Source organism: Coturnix japonica, chromosome 3 (assembly GCF_001577835.2).
Source record: "Coturnix japonica isolate 7356 chromosome 3, Coturnix japonica 2.1, whole genome shotgun sequence".
NCBI classification, from domain to species: domain Eukaryota; kingdom Metazoa; phylum Chordata; class Aves; order Galliformes; family Phasianidae; genus Coturnix; species Coturnix japonica.
The window spans coordinates 77,600,497-77,622,682 of record NC_029518.1 but is presented as its reverse complement, the minus strand read 5'-3'; the positions used below and the strand labels follow the sequence as shown (position 1 = coordinate 77,622,682).

The window sequence follows — 22,186 nt, the reverse complement described above, 5'->3', positions numbered from 1 at the left end:
CTGTTCTGCGACAGAGTTAATATAGAGTCCAGGTCCCGTGACCTATCGTGTTGTTCCCTGGGAGATGTAGTCTTCTTCTGATAAGTTGCAGATTCAGTAAAATTATTCATGCTTTATATGATGTTATGATGTGGAATACTGATAGCAAAAATTACAAAATTATTAAACCATGACAGTCTCATTTCAAGAAATCCAGAAGGACCACCCATTTCACATCCCAAAAGACAGTGCAAATCAGTTTAGCTGATGAGTGCTGCATCTTGAACTTTTTCTTCAGTAGGGAATTCACATGTCATCATGGACTGCCATTACAACTCCAGCTCACAACGGTGACAGTGTCTCATCACCAGTTATTATGCAATCCAGGAAGCTGTCACCTTCACCCTCATATTGGTTCAATATGTCCTGATAAAGTTGTATACGGTATTCTTCCGGTTCCTTCCTATGTGAACATTAAAGGACCCACCTGGCACACACTGAAATATTCCAATGTTGCCACCATCATTTTCAATGTACTGGAGCCAATATTCAGCTCAGTTTACAGTTTTCTAGTCATAATCCAGTGATTCACATAGATGAACTGATTGAGACACTCCTCATTTCATGGTGCGACAGCTGTGGATAGCTGTTCAGAACATGGTTTGTCTTTCAATCACTGCTGTCAGCAGTGATGAAACACATCACTCCCCACTTCACTGTGCTCAAACCCACTGTTTGGTCTCCATAGATGTTCAGCAAGCGTAAATGAATGCTAAATGGTGCAATGTTTTACTCATGGAGAAATTCAGTGACACAACTTTGCTTCATGTGCACTTTCATTTCAGATGGTGTTGTCAGACTGTCCCTTGTTGCCATCTGTCATACAGCAACAAAATGTAACACTAAACACTGGAAGAAAGGTTCAGGATGTACTGCCATACCACCAACATCCATCTCTGATATTGTGAGCCTTTAATAAAATGAGGAAGTATTACTTGTGGAGCAGCCCTGGTAAATAAAATTTGGTAACCAAAGGGCAGTGCACATCAGGGTGCACCTGCTTGAGTTACCTCACAAGAAGAGGTATGAAATTTTATCTCAAGGGGAGAAGGTTGTGATCCAACTGCTGATTTCACTTCTGTATATCTGTAGCATTAAAACTATACAGTTAAGACAACTGCAGTGCCTTAGAGTAATAATTTCCTTGTTGTTGTAGTATAGCAATCCTAGAGGAATAATTAGTTTATAATTAATAATAGAGGAATAATTAATTACCTTTAAGCATTTGAATATAAATAATGATAGCAATTTGAAAAAAAAAAAAAAAAAGACAACCACAAGAAAACAAACAACAAAAAACAAACAAAAAAAAGACCTTTTAACTTCAGTCTCACCAATAATTATAGTTATAACTCCTCCTTTCCCTGCATAATTCCATTTGATTTCAGAGTTTAAAGAAGAGTAATACAGTGGGGTAAGGATTTAATTCCTTAATAGCTTTGTCTGAACAGCGACTTTGAACTACTCTAAAATAACAGTTAGGTCTAACATAGCCACTTAAACTACACCAGGGCATGGACAGCATCCCAGCACTGAAACTAATTTCTACTAATACGCATTTAGAGTAATTTGGTCCCTGAAATGTTTCCCCCTTGGGTCAACTACTGCACTTTGAAACACTTCTGAGGTACAGCTCAGGAGTAACCATAGCTAGGGAACATTCACAAGGGTAATTTCTCAGTTATAACCACATAAGCATCGTTGTGACTTTTACATTTCTGGAGAATAACATTTTCCCAGAAATTAAATCTACAGCACACTCTTCTCTCACCTACATGTTAGATAGAGAAATATATGAGAAGAATACTCTGATGTACCCTTGGTAAATAAAACTTGATTTTATTTAATGTGTGCTTTGCTCATGTGTCAATTTTGAAACAGAAGGAAATATTTATGTTTGGAAATGTAGTATATCACAATGAAGGAGGGAAAAAAAAAAATCAAACATCTGACAGTAACAGTGAAATAATCTGATGTGGAAAACAAAATAAGAAGATTTAGATAACTCGTAAAGGGGAGATAAATTCACTAAAGGTGGAGCAGGGAAGCCTAAAACATTATGGAAGTCTGGGTTTTCTTAGTCTAGTTTACACAAGAGACATTGCACTTTACTTGGATTAAAACCATTGTTATTCCCAACTTGAAACTTCTCATACATTTGTTATGTAGTTTTATATTATATCTGATTCTTTTTTTAGCTGATATTAACTCATTATCAGTCAAGAGGGTAGCCAAACCTGGTAGCCAAAAGTGCCAGGCATATCCTGGAGTTCATCAAGCACAATATAACAAATCGGTCAAATCCAATGACTGTCCCACTGTACTATGATGGCCTCACCTTGAATACTGTTCTAGCAGTAGAACAAGCTCTGCAGGAAGCATTTACAGCCCACAGACTGTCATTGGAAGCAACTGGACTCAAGAAGCACTTGGACAATGCTCTTAGAAATATGATTTTACTGCTGGCTAGTCCTGCGTGGAACCAGGACTGGAAGTCAATGATCTCTGTGGATCCCTTCCAGATTCTACAATTCCACAGAGTCATATATACTGTGAGAATGCATATTCAGTGTACTGTTTATGATTAATCTTAATAACGAAATTGACATTTTAAGCATGGAAGAAACAGCATCTCAATTATTATTCCTACCTCAAGCTTAAAAAAAAAAAAAGAAAACTAAAAAAACACAACTCCTAAAACATAACTAAAAAAAAAAGCCCATAGCCAGCAGTGACTGAAAATATTGCTTGAGTAATAGAATCAGGTTAGTTTTGGGAAAATTAAAACACTCTACTCCTTGCTGTGCATTTTCATCCTCCCATGCGTACGCATGCAGATTGCACTTTATTGTTCTGTATAGCACTGGGACTTCTCCATGAAAAGACATTTCAGAATTGGACTTTTCTGACTTTTTTTCTGAGCATGTTTAGTGACAGTCATCCCAGAAGGCTAGCTAACCAGCAAGTGTGTTTTTCTATTCTGTATGAAATGCACAGTTTTTTCATATGAAGGGGAAAAAAAAAAAAAAAAAAAAGAGGGTAACATTTGAAACTGTGAAGTTCTTACAGTATATATGTACTTCAGGACTAACAAAGTTTGAAGATACAGTTTTCTCAGCTGATTGTTTGGAGTACTACATATACTATTAGCAGACTTGAACATAAAAAAATAAAAATCAGACATCATATATAATGTGAATCTTATGAGAAGCTGCTAACACTTGTGAAGGTTGTAAACTGATTTACAAAGAGCATAAACTGCAAATACTTGTTTCAAATAACATTTTACACGTACAGTGACAAAAGTGCAGGAAACAAGGGATGTACAATGTATTGATAAGTATCAATTTTAGTTTTTTTGTTTTAGAAATGTCTCGTATACTTGAGCTGTAGTTAAGGTAGAATAATACTCATGCACAAACCATAGAAAACCAGAGCAGTTGAAAATATTTACAGTCCTCCATCAAGAGCGTCCCCCCTCCTCCCATTATAACTCAGTGGTTGCTTTTTCAGTGAAACTGGGAAAGCAAGGTTTTTTAATGCTGTTCAGTAGCTGTCATATCAAGAAGCACACGTATCAAGGGAAGAAAAAAAAAGTGTCTCTGTCCTTCATACTTAGGAAGAAAAGAAACTGGAAATACCTACTTCCTAGGTTCCTATTTCATAACACTAATTAAACTGAATTGACACAGATGTTACACTGATATATAACCCAAGCTTCTTACATGCTGAAGCTACCTAAAGCATATGGTCCTTCACTTCTCAAAGAAAATGCACATTCTTTGATATCTGCTAGTGCAGTGCTAACAACCAGCTGCTTGCTTCAATTCAGTTCCATAGAAAGCCTCCATCAATTGGCAGACTTTTAGTAACAACTGTCTAAATTTAGTGTCCTTGCTCTGATGCCTCTTACGGCTTAGTAGACTATGTGGTATGTATTTGAAGTATGAATGCTGAATTTCATTTATGTTTGTTTTATGTGAAAAGGTGTAAGATATATTGTAATTGTCTAGTAAGAGTTAAACAATTTAAATCACTTGGCACATTTTTTTCTGACACTGCTAAATGGACCACTGATTTTCTAGTGGGCGCAAAACCAGATAAACATATGGAGAACATTTATAGGCAATCAGCACACTTACACATAATTTGAGTGTCCTAGCTGACTAATGAGATTTCCAAGCTGCTGTCCATACTGAGATCATAAATTGTTGTTTCAGAAGGCCTGTCCTTTATGAATCTGTTGCCCCAAGTAACTCTAAAACAAAGTATTTGTATGTTCCTCAGAATCCATAAAATTTATCCTTATTAGCATTTTACTTTACACGATGACTACGCTTTTCAGATTAATTTCTCAATTGTTCTCCTTTACTCTGCTTTGCTTTATATCATGTAGCGGTCCCAGATTAATTCAGGAAGAAAATGAACTATAAGTTGTGCTTCAAGAGCACACTTGGCACTCTCCAACCAGTATTAAGTATTTGGTCCACAGAACTGCACTCAGTACACTGCAACTAGTCCAAAATTGTAAGTTTTTGCTCTAATACATGTATATCATTGACAGTGAGTTTTGATACACCTCCAGCTCTTTCACTCTTGGTCTGTTTCCCTTCACTACTTACTAACATAGCAACACCCTTACCTCAGGGTAAGTGAAAAAAAGTGAGAATGAAATATATATATATATATATATATATATATGTGTGTGTGTGTGTGTATATATATATATATATATATATATATATATATATGTGTGTGTGTGTGTGGATATATATATATGTATACATATATACATGTGTATATATATACACACACACACACTTCTTCCTTACTTTGATCTCCTTTCTGAGGTCTTCACACTGCTTAAGACCTACTGTGCTGTGGTGATTTCACACTGATCGCCAGCTAAGTTCCAACATGCTGCTCTCACTGCCCTACCTCAAAATAACAGGAAAGAAAACACAATGGAAAAAAGGGCTCATGGGTTGAGATAAGGGCAGGGAGATCACTCATCAATTGCTGTTGCAGGAAAAACAGACTCAGTATGAAGGATATGAATGTAATGTACCACTTATTATCCACCTGTTGCACTACAGGCTCATTTGTAGCTGCATGTGGAGATCTGCTTCACGTGGTGTCCACTGGCTGCACAGGACCTCCTGCCCTCCTTGCATTCACCTTAGTGGCTGCAGAGCTGCTTCCTTCCTGTTTTCTCATTCCTCACCGCCAGCTGCTATTTCGTACTATTTTCCCCTTTCTAAAATCTGCTCTCCCAGAACACAATCAGAGCCACTCATGGCTAGGCTCTGGCAGGGGCAGTTCCCTTTTCGAGCAGCTGGCTCTGACCTGACATGGGGCATCTGCTGGGCTCTGCTCAAAGCCCACTCCTCCAGCCCTTCTGCTTCCAAAACCTTGCCACATAAACACAATATGTGCATTTAAGTGAAAAAATTCCCTCTTCACGCAAGTCAACCCCACAGTGACTGCTACTTCCTGCACTCTACCTGTACAACTAAGTTTAGGAAAACCCATTTACAGAAATATATTTTAAGAAAATTATAGAAAGGTTACCTGGAGTCACCCATAATGATATATTGGCATCATACCATTAAAAATTAAATCCAGGCCAGAAGAGTTATCCACTAATATCTGAATACAGTCATTGACATTCATATGAAGTGGTTGTTAAATCAATTACCCCTGCATTTTCATATTGGAATATTTTAGTGTTACATTGTCATTATAGTTTTCTTTACTTAAGTGATTTGTACAGGTGTAAATTCCATTTGATCAAGTCTTAATGTATAACACCTCTGCAAATCTAGGACTTCCGTTTTACCTTTTCATTATTCACATATAAGTTGATATCAATAGTAATGATAACAAGAAAAGTTAGGAGCTGAAGTATGCAGTATTCTACGTGAAGCCCTAGTGAAAGAAATAATAATTTAAATCTGTTTTTTTTTTTGTTTTTTTTTTTTGTGCATCAAAAAGGACTACAGACATTCAAGTGGCATTGCACTTATCTCAAAAGCAGCAGGTTCATTATATGCAGATATTTTGAGTAATACATGAGTGCAACCCTCTAGCATAACAGAAGCACAGCAATAAGAGCAACTAGGCCTTAGGCTGCAGCAAGCAAGGAAAAACCCAAATATAGTAGCTAGGGATACAAAAGCAAAGGAGGGAGGAGGGAAGGGGGGAAAAAAAAAAAAAAAAAAAAAAAAAAAAAAGCTACTTACCCTTGAAAGGTCCCAGATAGGCAAGAACCTTCAGCGAGATACCTTCACCTCTACTGTCAACTCTTAAATGAGGTTTGAGAAGGGGAGGATCCTGGTTCCACCCCTCATGACGGCATTGCATGCACCTGAGTACTCCTGGGTTGACCCTGCCTTCCTGTACTCAACTGCTGGTTCAAGCTGTGACTAAGCAGTTTTGCTACAAACTGGTAAAATTTCAAATCAAGTCATGGACTGAAAATGAAAGAATCTAAATGTAAAGCATTTTCAAAGATTTCTTAAGTAAGAGGGTTGCTCTGAAAGTAATATATCCTATATAATTGGCTCACAATATCAGAGGCAGACGGTGGTGGTATGGCAGTAGAGGCTGAACCATTCTGCCAATATTCTGCTGTGTTTTGTTGCTGTGTGACAGATGGCAGCAGAGGGGCAGTCTGACAAAATGGCATCTGACATGGAAGTGTGCATGAAGCAAATATGTGTAGTAGAATTCCTCCATGAGGAAAATATGGCACCCATTAACATTCATCATTTGCTGAGCGTATGAGCACAGTGAGGTGGTGGTAATGTGATTCAGCAGTGGCAACAGTGTGTCATCTCTGATGATGCAGATTTTTACAATCATTTCCTGCAGGCTCTTGTTCACTGCTATTGAAAATTAATAGGCAATGGTGTTGACTGTGTTGAAAAATAGCGTTTGTAGCTGAAAATTTTCTCTATTAAATAGTGTTGTTCTGCTTTATGTATCTGTTGTGGTTTCTGTGGAAATCAATAGGAGACATTAGAGTGATGTAAAAAGTTTTGAAGCACAAGGACACAATTTGAACTCTGTAAAAAAGAAAATCAAGCAAGATGACTTATTAAAAAGAAGAAATATTTTTTATGTGTGTGTGTGTTTGTGAGGAAATTAAGTAAAGCTATTCGACTCCTGAGAGCAGATTGAGGCATCAGGTCTTTAACCAGCTACTGACCACACTGGATTTGTGAATCATACTGTCATAAGATTGAAAAGAGATTTGAAAAAAAAACAAACAGCATTTTACAACAAAATCTTTTAACTCTGGCTGCTTGGTGCTAATTCTCACTTTTAGTATCCTCCTTCTGTACTATGAAAACAGTATTTGTGCACAACATATTACTTTTCACGTAAGATACCATTTATGGATGTGAGGACAACAGCAAGTGTAGAAAGTTAAATGCATTTTTTACAACTTTATGTCTCTCAAAATGCAATAGGTGCAGTTCATTCTGACTTTCAGGGAAATCGTACCTAGCATTGAAGCTGTACTGAATCGACATAAGATATTTATATAATATTCAAACTCACTGCATTGATATAAACAAGATGGAAGAATTACTCTGTATGTTAATAGAGAACTCTACAATAGTTTGTTGTTTGTTTGTTTGTTTTTTAACAGACTTTTAACAGCTCAAGAAGGCAATGAAGATGCCTATTGATATGGGAGATGAAACCTCTTTCAGTGTAATTTACTGAAATTAATTTCAGCCTCTTGCTCCCTCCACCCTTCTTGTAACCACCGTTTAAGTATGTTCTGAGAGTATCTCAGCATATTTCAGATTTGCACATTACTTGACAAAACAAATAGAGAATATACAAACAAACTATATATTTAATATAATTTAGTTTAAAAAGTTGTCTCTGAAAAGATATCAGATACAGAAGTTAAAAGAGTTGACTCCTATACAAATAATTCAGTACCAAATACATGCATAGGGCATGCCACATTTTTAAGGGTCTTCCTCAGCAGCCTCCTTACCAATGTCATGAGAAGTAAGTAAAAAAGCATTTGATATGTGCTAATTAAAAATATTTGAAAAGACACTGTGTTTATTTGCCAAAATACAAAGTTTGTTACATAGAACTTACAGATTCCTATTGGTTAGTTTTAACTTAGTTTCCAATATATATTTTTTTAAATTATTATTATACGTGGCAAAAATAATATTTCAAGTCTTCCATCTACCTTTTCTTTTATCTGCTCTTATTTACTGTCATGTAGAACTCTGTGTACATGTATTACCTTTATCCATTAACTTCTCAGATTGCTATAGAGTATAGCATCATCATTAAATCATGGAAACCAGAAAAAATATTAGTTCAGTTATCAGAGAAAATGTGTTCAACTGTTAGTCTTGAAAGGCTATGGAAGCTTTTTGCTCCATCTAGTTGAGTGAAATAAATTCAGAGATTTAAGACAGAAGTAACCTTGTGGATTATGCAAGAAATCACTGCTGTTTTAAGAAAAAGCTTTTAGTGGAAATTAACCTTATGAGGTGAACATCAGACTTGTGACATCATTTAACTCTAAGCATAATTTTGAACACTTGAGGGTACATGCTGTGAATGTATGGAGAAAATTAATATTCCTAGAGTGGCTGACAATTTACTTTGCTATAACATCCATGGCAAAATAAATGTATTGACATATGTGTTACCTTATTAATCTCTTAAAAATTCAATGGTATACAATTTAGGAAAATTGTATTCATTTAAAATCAAATGCTATGTAATCTGATGTAAGCAGGCTGAATGAATTGTGCTATATTTTCATGAGAATTTAAATGACTATATCTACATCAACGCTATCATTCTTGAAAAACAGCAACAAATGTCTCAAAATAATTGGCACTGAAGACCCAACATCCATGCATGCAACCTTGGCTCTGAGAGTTTTACATAGGAGTTGTTTTTCCCTAAACCATGGACTGAAACTGGGTGATTGTAGCCCATTATATGTCTATGTGGAGAAGTGCTGCTTTAGCTTCACACAAAATAAATTCTGTTTGCATAATACAGATCTTTTCATAATGCAAATTATATGTGGGAAGTCAGTACAGTTATGAGATTTGCTTCAGGAGTGTTCTTGTATAGCAAACTAAAATGCTAACCTAAACATGCTTTACAGTAAGAAGACATTTTAAAGATTTATTTTCTAATTCATTTTTAATTTATATTATAATATAGAAACAATTCTAGGATTTAAATTACAGATGACTATAAGATAGAAAGAAGCAGAAATCTTTTGTTTTAAAGAAAAAAATAATCTATAATCTGTGGCACTGAAGAAAAAGACTGATAGAGGAAACATTTGTTCATAGAGCAATTTTCTGTAAGAGAACTGAGTTGGTCTCTAATTTGTTAAGGCTGAGTCTACCACTGATAACTGAAATTCAGATCTGCAAGCAAGAACTTTTCCCAGTGAGACAAAAAAGTTGGATTTGCATTTGTTCTAAATTAGTGAGCTACAGCAGAGAGCTATTAGAAAGTTTGCCCTGTGTTAAACAAGCCATTTTAGAAGTCTATTAAGCCAATTTAAGCACTTTTATTTCCAGAATCTCTCTTGTGATCAGACCTTTGCAGGAAGCAACATTATCTCTAGCCTGAGATCTTTGAAATTTTATGTCTAATTAAATCAATTTCTACGCTAACAATTGAGATTGTGTGATTTAGTGATTAGCATGCACGTGGAAAGCATTACTTATGAGAAATATTCTGGAATCATTTATTTTCATATGATAAAAAGCCCACTACTTCATGTAAAAAAATCAACATGCTACGCCCACAGACAGTGCAAAATTTTTAACACTAAAACTAAACTCTCATTAAACTCTTAAGTTATCCTATGCCCTTAGATCTCCATGCAAAACACTTATTATGGCCTGTATGGGATGCATGACCAATTTCAGATTTTTTTTGATCAGTGCACAGATTCTTTTGAACCCATGAGAATAAATTTCCAGCTGGTGGCATAGCTTTTTATAACAAAAGAGAGACAGCAACAAGTGAATAGTCTGAGTAAAAATATAACAGTATACACCAATGAGAAAATCTAACTTACTTGGCAGTCAACACTGAATGCCACAAGGTCTTTCTCCTTTGTATATATCAATCTGCAAGTCTGCAAAGGCAGGCAGAGAAATTCTGGATATATGGATAATTCAGAGTCTCTTTGTTAGTATTTATGTTATTTCATTCTTCACAGTAGAAGCAGTTGAAATGTATAGGCATTTTATTTATTTATTTAATATTTAAGAAAATACATTAGAAGAAGATTAGAATCTGATGTCAGTTTATCACATGATCTGCTCATGCTCTTTTTATATAGGTGTTCCTTTTTATATAGGATGCTGTGCAGTAAAACAGTATCTTTATTAAGGAGAAAGACAGAAGCAGCCAACAAAGTAAAAGTTTTTATATATTCCATGTGAGCATATGGCATATACTGTATGATAATTGTGTATGCAAACAGAACATTTTCAGCATGGAGAAATATAATCATACAGAATAATGATTTAAAAGCTGCAGTGAACAGCAATACAGCAAATTCTGCATATGACAACAGCTTTAGTAAAGACTGGATAAATTAGATGAATCAGTAAGAAAATAATAGCTAGAATTCAATGATTAAAATTATTTAAACTCAACAAAAATATTAAGAAGATATGCTTTTGCCTTCTGTGAAACTGCTTTCACTAGTGAGATTAGAACCACATAACAAAATTGAGAAAGGTCTTTCTTAGTACTTCTACTGTTTGTCTGGATGGATGGCATCTCTTCCCTCTAGCATGTCAACTGCACCACTTAGCTTGGTGTCATTTGCAGCTTTCTGAGGATGCAATCAATCACACTGTCACAGAATCACAGAATCACAGAATGACCCGGGTTGGAAGGGACCTCAAGGATCATGTAGTTCCAACCCCCCTGCCTAGCAGGGCCACCAAACATACACTTTTACTAGATCAGGTTGCCTAGGGCCCCATCCAACCTGGCCTTGAACACCTCCAGGGAGGGGGCATCCACAACCTCCCTGGGCACCATGATCGGGCACTCTCCCAGTAAAGAACTTCCCCCTAACATCCAACCAAAATCTTCCCTCTTTCAACTTAAAACCATCTCCCCTAGTCCTGCTATTATCAGCCCTTTCAAAGAGTTTACTCCCCTCCTAGGAGTAAGTTCCCTTCAGGTATTGAAAGGCTGCAATGAGGTCACCCCACAACCTTCTCCAGGCTGAACAAACCGAACTCCCTCAGCCTCATAGGGGAGGTGCTCCAGCCCCCTGATCATCTTTGTGGCCCTCCTCTGGACCCTTTCCAAAATCTCCATGTTTTTTTTGTACTGTCCATGTTGCCTACAAAGATGTCAAAATGGTCCAAGCACTGATCCCTGAGGAATGCCACCACTGATCTCCATCTGGACACTGAGCTGTTGACTGCAACTCTCTGAGTGTGACCATCCAGCTAATTCCTTATCTAAGGCTTGGTATCTGAGAAATAATATAAGTTCTCATTTTACTGTTTCATATGGAGTCAATAGGAGCATTTCCAGAATTGTCTGCTTATAAGTAGGAATATGACATATTCATACAGTCATACTCTCGTATTTTCCCTCAAATATATACTTCAAAGTAAATATATTTATACAAAATAAAATATATGTATTAAAAAAATTGCATTGCTTTTTTACATTTTATTTTGAAACAATAGCATTAAACTGTCTTAATTTGGTCTGCAAACAGCTCAATTTACCTTGATGATCTAAACCAGTCTGTTGGAACTTGAAAAATATCTTGCTGTATGGCCATTTTGATAACTTTCATCTCATTATCATTTCAATTCTTTGCTTTATAAATCAATTTTTAGTATAAAAGTTTAAATCTTTGGCTAACCCTGTAGTAAAAATGGACAACACTATATCTAAAGCCTTGATATGAGTTCTGGAAGTCATTCCAAAGAACTAATCAAAGGGCCATCTGCGAAGTAGCCTAAGGGCACCAGGTACAGATAAATCTAACAGGCTTCTTAAGTTTCAGAAACAGAAAATTCACTTGCTTTCAGGTGTCAAAATAGCCAACTCCCTGCTGACCATGGCTCAGTAATTGGCAGAGTTGGCAGTGTAGGATCTATGAGTTATATTGCCAGGGAAGAGTTATCAGAAGACTTGATTTTGTTTGATGTTTGATTATCAGTTTATTAAAACAGCACCCGGTAGTGCCTCTAAAATTAAGGGTGAGATGCTATTTCCATTATGAAGTTCTTGGATAAGAATTGACAATGTAAGCAAATTTGCTTAGATTAGAAACTAAGTATCCTTGTATAAGACTTTTTCTTTCATAGAAAGAGAAAACAGACTGAATTAAATTTTATTAATAGATTTTTTATTTTTTTTTCTGGGAAAAAGATAAAGGGATGAGCATACCTGGAGTTAGAGTTGATTTCGATCTTTTTCCTTCAATAACATACCTGTGAAGATCTGGCTTTAAAATCAATGAATAGTATTCTGGAAAGCTTTTTTTTTTTTTTTTCCCCTTTGAAAAGGATTAAAAATTGGCTTGACAGCAGATTATGCATGTCATGTGTCTGCCACAGTATCCAAAAAGCTGATCCTCTAATTAGCATATACATGTTTGGTGGCACTCTGAAATCAACAACGTTTTTTTCTGTCAGCTACAGTGGTAGAAGAGGAATGCCAGGGCATTTCAAATACTGACGTGGATATATGCATTATCTGTTCTCACTGAAGAATAAAAAAGATCTACTATATGATGACAAAAAATGACTTGCATCAAAGAACTTCTATGTACCGACTTATATCAGTTACATTTAGCTCACATAAAAGTGTAAGCTAAAATGAAAATGCAAGAGTTTAAAAATCATATATACTCAAAATGTAAGTTATGCCAGAATTAGGGTGTTTTTTTAATCTACTTGAATGAAATGATTTTCCATTGCTTCATACAGTGCATAAAAGAGCATGAGGAGACCAGTCTATTCAGGGATGCAGTAAAGGAAAATATGTGTTTTTCTGTCCACTTACATTTAGACTTATGGAAACAAGAAAGGAAGAGTTAGTTTAAGGTTTCAGCTGAATAGTGCCCTAAATAAATTAGATAATACTCAAACTGAGGTTGGTTTAACCTAGCAGGTAACTTTTCATAGATTGAATTAATGCTTTCTTTTTTTTTTTTTTCTTTTCTGAATTTTTTAGCTTAAGAGATGATTTCTGGAACTGCTGAGCATTCAACACCTGTTACTAAAGCAAAAGGTTCTGTGTTTTCAAATAAAAGCACGTATTTGCAAGATGCCTAGCTTCACTGATGACGAATGTCAGAAAAATACATCATCAGAGAATTTGCAGTGCTGCTCTCTAAACAGAGTTTAGACGAGACTTAAAATTCTCTGCCCAGAATCATATGGCTTGATTTCAGACAATTGCAATAGAAAGCGTTATGTGAAATTACCGTCCAAGAGCTCCTTTTTAGTAATTGTCCTGATGCTCAGACTTATTCCACAGCAGTTTGATTAGTTCATCATCATTTTACTGAAAAATAAATTCAATCTTAATTCTTGTGTTCTGCATGTTAAAACCACTTACAGGCAGGTACCAAAGACTGATTGAAGATCTTTAAATTTCCTGATTTAACTTATTTCAGAGTGATTTCCTTATGGATGTATATCCTTTTGTGACCTTCTGTTCTGTAAATGTAATAAATACAGAAAATTTGCTCTGTCCACTTCTCTGCAGCTAAATCCTAATGAGTCACTGAAGTGTCTATAGTCCTATGTCTCTGTAATAAAATTGCCAGCCCATCATATAATGCTTTTGAAGGTACAAAAACTTTAGCTCTGCCTCAAACATAATGTCAGTCTCTGTACCATGTAAAAATCAGAGGTTTAGGGTTATGCTTTCTACACACAGGCCATGGTTCTCCAGATGGTTCTGTGAAGTTCTTCAGTTTTGCCCTTCTATCATTGATTCTCTCCATCCACCCTTCTTGCTCCCAGCATAACCTACAGCTTACACACCATCTGGGATCCCCTTCCTGTAACTTTATCAAACTGGTTTGCCATCTGTTCAAAAATCTCACTGGAAATTCCATCGTTAGCTGCCTCTTAGTCTTCCTTTCCTCCACTTTGTAACAATCTTATTCAATTCTGCATAGTGCTTAAAATTCAGTTTTTGAGAGATAGTAGAAGGCTTACATGCCTACGGCATTTACCAACATTGTTGGTTAAAGCTGGTTTCATGTATGTCTACAATTTACTTCCAGAAAATTTAATTTAAGCACTTTAAATACTATAATAAATAGAGCAAATATGCTAAATGAGAAGTTAATGTACAATTGTTTGCTTTTATCTTTAATAGATCCTGTTATTCTCTTGCTTATTTGCTGACTTCTATTTGATGACTAAGACATAAGGCATCATAATCACCTCCTCCAAGCAACAAAAAATTCTGTGGATCAATGTGAAGGATATTATCCTAAGTTAGCAAGTCAGTAGTTAATTTTGTACATTCCAGTAGCTTTGACTCAAGTGGACATATTCTAGCATCGAGGAATAAAACCCTTATTTAAGTTTTCAGCCTGTGTACTGCTAGTATTACAGTGCTGTTTATTCACTAGCTCTGCAGCAGAAAGCAGAGGAGGGAGTTCTTTCACTGGATCTTTTACAAAGACAACTTTTATTCAAGGACTATGAGGACACCATTTTTTAAAATACATGTACGTAGAAGACGTAACATATTGAGGCAAGTCAAATCCTTGGGGCAGGACAGGGACTTGTATTAACAGTAGAAGTTTACAGAACCACTACTGCAGCTGTGAGTTTCTTAAGTGAACTCCAGCTGCTGTGTTGCTCTTCTCTGGGGTGTGTAATTGGTAATCTAAAACTGATTTGTCAAACAGCACATTCACAATTTCAGCACATGGCTTCTCTCAGTGAAGTCAATTAAAGTCACACATAACAACTCTACTTGAATTCTTGTGACCTGGGAACTGTTAACAGCTTCTTGTTTGCTGTACCCTATATGATATTCATGCTATATGGTCTGACCTTTAGTTAAAGTTAGGTTCTTTTTCAAACCAGTTCCAGAGGCAGAGTTTGCTTGCTTTATTGACACCTTAGAGAATTTCCAGTCCCAAAGAAATCTGGAAGTGTTTCATTGAAGAAGGTGTATCTAGTCTCTGTTCTCATTCTGAATGTCAGACCACCTGTTCTTATCAACAAGAAGACAGAACCTCCTGAGGCTGAGTTATTTCATCATACCTTGAGCATCTCTGAATGTTCTAAAATAAATTAAAAGTTTTGGAGATAATATCTTCTCCCTAGTAAGAAGAATATACAGGTGATTCTGTTTTTAACAGAAAATAAAGTTGGATGACAAATTTAGGAAATTATGGCAGTGCAAATACTTGACTAATTTCTTTTAGTTCTCAGTGCCATAGTTACTTACAATCAATTCTTCCTTCACAATTTATATAATCTGCTACCTGTGGGTTATACTCTTGGAATATGATCAGTTGGATAGACCTCCTGTCTATTAACTCTCAACATTTTTATTTATTTATTTATTTATTTATTTATTTTCCAGGAAATGTATCCATATATAATTGATTCTCTCTCCTTCTCTCTCCTTCTCTCTCTTACATAGAAGCCTTCCCTACAACTCCAAATGTACATTCCTAAAAACACATCATTGAAATTCACTTTGAGTCCTTCTGCCACCTTAAAAACAAAAACCATACAAATAATTACAGTTTATAATATAATTACTGTTGATTTTTCTGTACTTATCTACCGTATGCTGAAAGCTTCAACCTCTCTTTCATTTCCTCAACTACTGAGGACTTACTTTTGCAGGAACAGCACTACTGCTTCCCAATACATTCTGCTACTTCCATTATTTTGATCCATTAGTTTGACTGAATAATTAATATATTCTACATACTTGTAAATCTAGCATTTCCCAGTCTTTTGTGTAGGCAAGTCTCTTAGAACAATGAAAATCACTTTGATTCTATTCAGGAATGTTTTGTCATATCTACATAAACAAAATAAAACCAAAACACAGTGATTGGCAATAGTCTTTATAGTTAGGCCACAAAATAAAATGACAATTTTGTATACTGTTAATCAGTATAAGGGATAGGAATCCATGCTAGAAGTATTAGCCACTTTTAATGCTTGCTGACCTAGGAGATCCAAAGAAGGAAGCAATGGGTTCCTCTTACTTGTAGTGGTTGCAATAGGTAAAATAATTCCTCTTCCATGAAACTTCAATAGAAAAAAACTTTATAATTTATCACCCACTGCTTAACATTGCTTCACTCTCTATTCTCTCTCTCATCCTACAGTGGGAATAGAGTCAGTGAGCAGCTGTGTGGTGCTTAGACACCAGCTGCGATCAACACAGCATATAGGACTGTAATTTTTTGTGCTAGCACATGGTTAATATACAAGGTTGCCTTGTTTTAAAGCTCTGTACTATGCTATATTATCAACACAAAAAGGAAAAGGATATAGTGCAAGTATCTTTCTGGCAGTGCTAATTGTCTCTGTCAGCTTCTTTAAACTAGAAAACTGCATCAAAGCTATCTGAGTTGCTGGACTGCAGAGTAGAACTTACATTAGCATCGTTAGCCAATTAATTATTCCTGAGCAACCAAAAGTTCTAATCATATGACTAGTATGACTTGTACTGGTATATAGTAGGTCTCAGATGACTGGAATTCATGGATGCAGTGGAAAATCAGAGCCTCCTTAAGCTGACCTAATCGTGTCATTCAGTTGTGTACTTCACTTGTCCTGATCACATCCCACGGTCCAATTGCTTATTGCCATCCACTTCCTGGAGTCTCAACCAAAGTCTGCGAAGCGTATGTTGCCATTACAGTTTCTGTTGGAACTCCTCACATTAAGTTCTTTGGTCCTCGACATGTATAATAAGGGAACTGTAATTTTCTTTGGAATAAAAGCATATCTCATATAGAAACTATGACGCTATTGTACTATTCATCTGTTCTTAAGTTTTCCCTGATTATGCCTCAGTTGTTCCCAATTCTCCAGTTTATTACCATCTTAAAGGAGAAGATGTCCCTTTAAAAATAAATTCATTCTCTACAGGATTTTTATGTCAACATTTATTATTTTCCCACTATTTTGGCTGAAGATGAAGAGGGAACGGGTCTTCCATTTTTATCAGTTCTCATTAATTCATTAATTTTTATCCATTAATGAGGAATTTCAGGGCATAAAACTGCATCATTTAGAATGGAAGAAATTCAATGTCCTTTGAAAACGAATACACCAAGAACAACACTGTATGCCAAATAATGTCAGAGCATACAAACTAAATAATGCAATTGACTCCTACATGTCCCATTCTAAGGTTAATTTAAAAAGATGAACCACATGAGATTTCTTTCAGAAACTAGTATCAGAACTATTAGTTTAAGTAAATACACTACAGAGAATATAATGAGAATGTATACAAATTGAATAGCAATGCATTATTTTTGCCATGGCTTAACAAAACTATTAGTAATTCCCTATTTCTTGTATTACTAATTACATGCTGATACTAGTTTTTCCAACTAATCAGAGCCAGTTCTTCATTTGTTTTCCTTTTTTTAAGAGAATAAATTAACATTAATATCACAAATTGTAGTCTCATAATGCAGAACAAATTCTGCATTTCTTTTATGTACCCATTAAGTAACATCAGAGTGCGCATTTCACTTTGGATGTTTGCTGTAATGTTGACAACAGAGGTGAACTATGCTGAGATAGCCATTGAGATCTGAAAAATATCGAATTCAAGGTCTAAAACTACACCCTAAGTTTCCATTTATTTCCTCCAAACAGTCATTGAATCCACACTGAATAAATTTTTACTTTTTCTTTCCAATGTCAGACTTTCTCTGAAAGTCTGCATGCATCTCACTGATTTGCTATGTCACAGTCCATTTACAACAAAATGGCATCTGTCTGTGACAAAGATGAGAAATGATTTGATACTGTAGGACAAAAATAAACACAAACCAATTGAGAAAACAAAGATGAAAAAAAAAATCAAAATTATATTAAAAATTGCAGTGAGCTACCATTCTTTGGCAGGTTTCAATTTGCCTAAATTAAAAACTCCCCCTGGATCCATATTACAACTCATTTAGTTAAGCTTAGTGAACACTCATGGTGGAATTATATGTTCATTATCTAAAGTATCTGTAATTTTGTTCATTTCTGATTTTTTTGGGTCTTGTTTTAACTTCTGCATGTATATATTTCCACTTTAATTCCATCTCAGGTCTCAGCTAATGCATCAGCTGCAGATAGATAATACATTGAATGTCCACATACACAATGCAGTCTCATAAAAGAAGGACAGAATATTTCTTACTAGCATGAAACTTATTTCTGAAATGTCTGATTTTAAGATGGCAAGATGTGTCCAGTATGAGAGCTAGAAATATTGAGTTCTAGTGCTAACGAAAATATATGCCTTTCCAATAACATCCAAAGACAAGAATGAAAGCAATATAAGCTCTGTAATCTCCATATCAAGCACTGAATATTGTCCAAGGTGCTTACTAGTTCTCAGAGTATAGTCATAGAAAGCATTATGTGCTCTAACCATGAAAAATAAGAAACAGTTCTGGAAATGAGTGTAGGTTATTGGAGACATAACACCACTGTAATGTACTTAGGTACAAGCGTTTTATCTGAATTCTATTCCTTTCTTTAACATTTTGTTAATTTAAATTTGTTAACAAACATGCTGGGAGAAATTAGAAGTCTAAAAAGCTAATCTTTCTTCAATTTCTTTCTTTTTTTTTCCTTTTCTTACCACAACCGAGTTCTTTGAAAGTTTGAATGTTCCTGAAGGACAATATTTGTACTATGCAGTCCTAGTGTCCCTACTGAGTACACTGAAAACAAATTGATTCCTGACTTAGTATTCCTGAGGACTGTGACACAGAACATGGGCCAGGCCTGATGCCAAGTTAATCGTTCCTCTCTTTTCCTTCCATGAAGAAATCATTTTTTATTTCTGAGAAGAAACTTTAACATTTCCCAAGTTTTGGGAACTAATATAGAAGAATAATTTTGAAATTAATTGCTGAAGTACTTAAAATAAAGCAACTTTTCACAGTAAGAGACTTTTTAAGCCCTTTGAGGGCAATGTCATGGGTGTAAATGAGTATTACTGTCACTTATAAGGCCATAAACACAGAAAGAATTTATAGTTGAAAATATTCTCCTCATTGAATTCTCTAAGTAACCACATTAAATCAATAACTAATTTTACATGATAGAAACATTTGTTACCTGTATGATTATAAATAAACAATAATAATTCTATTAGGTCTGCTCTGAAAGTAATGCCTCCTACTTTATTATGTTGGCTCACACAGTCAGAGGTGGATATTGGTGGCATTGCAGTGAACGTCCTGCCAATTATTCCATTAGATGCTACCATGCAACAGATGGCAGCAGAGGGGCAGTCTGGCAAAACAGCATCTGACAGAGAAGTGCATATGAAGCAAATGTGTGGAACTGAATTTCTCCATGCATGAAAAATTGTACCCACTGATAACTATTAACACGTGCTGAACATTTATGGAGACTAAACAGTGTATGTGAGTGCAATCAGGTGGTTGGTGATGTGTTTGAGAAGAGGTGACAGTGACAGTCGGTCACCCTGCACTGGTGCAGATTTTTATGAGCACTGCACAAAGGCTCTTGTTCAACATGGGTAGAAGTGCATTGCCAATGGTGGTGACTATGTTGAAAAATAGTGTTCGTAGTTGATAGTTTGCTCTTTTGAGTGGTATTATTGTGCTCTTTATATCCGTTGAAGTTTCCATGCAAATAAATAGGAAGCATTAGTTTCAGGGAAGTCTACATTTAAAAAATAAAAATAGAAAATTCTTTACAGGTGTAAGGATTAAGTGCATGTTCTGGACTTGGAACAGTCTGGAACACATAACTCTAGCTTTCAGGCAGCACTGAACAAACATCTTAATTAAAAAATATTTTGTACTAACCAAATGCAGGTCAACACAAGTAGAATTGTGCTCACAAGCATTGTTTATGCAGTCATCAATGTCTTGCTCACACGTTAGTCCTGCATATCCTGGGTTGCACAAGCAGTAGAAGCCATTGACAACTGCAACAGAGAAAGAATTTCAGTACTATGGTTGCTTCAGAATAATGCTGCAAACTTAAGTAAGCTTTAGTTAAGACTACTCATCATGATGGTGTACATGAAAAGTGTAGATATGTTAGAATGGAAATAAATCAAATGCATTACTTTTAAACATCTCTTTAATGTTAAGCACTGCATTTAATTTAAAAAATATATATATCAAATGTTTTAACATAGGAATTATAAATCAATTTTCATTTACTAGCTTCTGAAAAAGTAATGACATCTCATGAGCTAATAAAAAAAATACAAAACTGTGAATATAAGATTTAATCTTTGATATTGTGCCTGAGATTGGGATGGTTAAATGTTGTGAATTTTTTGTTCACTTCTTTTTTAATTTTGTGATGGGTAGGAGGTTGTTTTATTTTGTAAGAAATATCTTCTATTAAAGCAATACATTAAAGAAAAACTTGCCTAGAATTTGGCAGCTCAACCTACAATGGATTTTTATGCTTCATTTCAATATTAGCAAGATAATAATAAGAATTATATCTGTTTTTTATCATTAGTAATCTAAAGGGAGAGGAATCTTTAGAGTGTTACATCTGTATAAGGAGTTTGTGAGAGCAATAATTGCAGATCTTGCAGGCCTGGATTTCCTATAAACTCAAAGAGGTCCCTAGGTTCTTCATTATCTCTAAGATTTACCACGGAATCTAGTCTGTCACTGTGTCTATACACAGAGCTGCTATTATATTCATCAAATATGTTAAGTCCTCCTCCTCCAGAGCAGCAGCCTTTTTTATCTGCTCAGAGCTTTACAACATCCTCAGTATTTGAGCTTTCTACAGTCAGTGAAAAAAGTGCAGTGCAGTGCAGAGGAACTGACAAGTCTACATGGTGCAAGTCAGATTGAGAGGTAACACAAAGCCAAACCATCCAGAAAAAAACATATGTCGTGTAGAACTTTACTGCATCTCAACTAAGTTCCAGTCCAAAAATGTTTCTGAGTGAATATACAGTAAATAGAAAATATCTGTGAACTTCTCAGGAAATAGTCTTTACTAGATAAATTACAAAGCCTTGTATGTATGAAAACATGTATGAAAACATGGAATTCTTAAAGCTTATTCATAATTATTTATTTATTTAACTAGGAGAGTATTAGGCAATTATACACTTAGCAATTTGGAGTTAGAATTTTAGGACAGCAAGTCAATTAGATTTTCTGTACATTTGTGTAAGAATTCTGAATTTCAGGGAAATTCTCAGGTTAGCTCAGTGCTTCAAGTATGGGGAAAGGTGAAGTCAGATTGGCACACTCTGTATTAGTACCTTCAGGGACAGGTTAGTAGTTACATAATTAGATAATAATATCTTTAAAAGCAATTACAGAAATGACAATTGAATTCCTTTTTCTAGTGAAATGGGCTGATGGACAATTACAGCTTAGGAGATCCAAATGGGATATTGAGGGGATAGAAATCACTACGAGAGTAGTGCAGAAGTGAAATAGGCCTTCCAGAATTTCTGGAATTTCTGTCCTTCCTTAAGGGCTTTCAAAACTCAGTGAGAAAAAGACAATGTTAGTCCAGTAGGAGGTTTAAATATGTGACCTCCAAATATCTTCCCCTTTTCAACCAGAGTTAGTAAGTCTTTATGAAAATTACCACTTTCCCTTTTGTTTACCAAGAACAGAATGGGTTCTGATAGGTTTTAACCCGTAACATTTTCCATAAAATACTCCATTAAGTACTGGCTGCTATTCAGTGTAGCCTGCCGATCCAGAAAAAATATGTTAGAATAATTCATCATCAGATTGCTTCTAAAGCATGCAAGTACAACTACCAGGAAGAGTCAGTTACACGGTCGCATGATACTGAGCACACTATAGTAAATAGACACTCTATGTTTTATCATTAATGCAGTTTTTAGACTCATTAGAATTATCACATAT

The 22,186-nt window shown here is 35.4% G+C and overlaps 1 protein-coding gene across 2 annotated transcripts in view; it reads right to left on the bottom strand.

Annotated features, from left to right (window-relative positions):
• EYS (eyes shut homolog) overlaps nucleotides 1-22,186 on the bottom strand; it is a 771,550-nt gene that overhangs the window by 446,090 nt on the left and 303,274 nt on the right. For both annotated transcript variants that reach the window (XM_015859149.2, XM_032443873.1), the window contains one exon: nucleotides 20,126-20,247. In XM_015859149.2, the coding sequence (XP_015714635.2) occupies nucleotides 20,126-20,247 (122 nt within the window). The remainder of the gene's footprint in view (nucleotides 1-20,125; nucleotides 20,248-22,186) is intronic.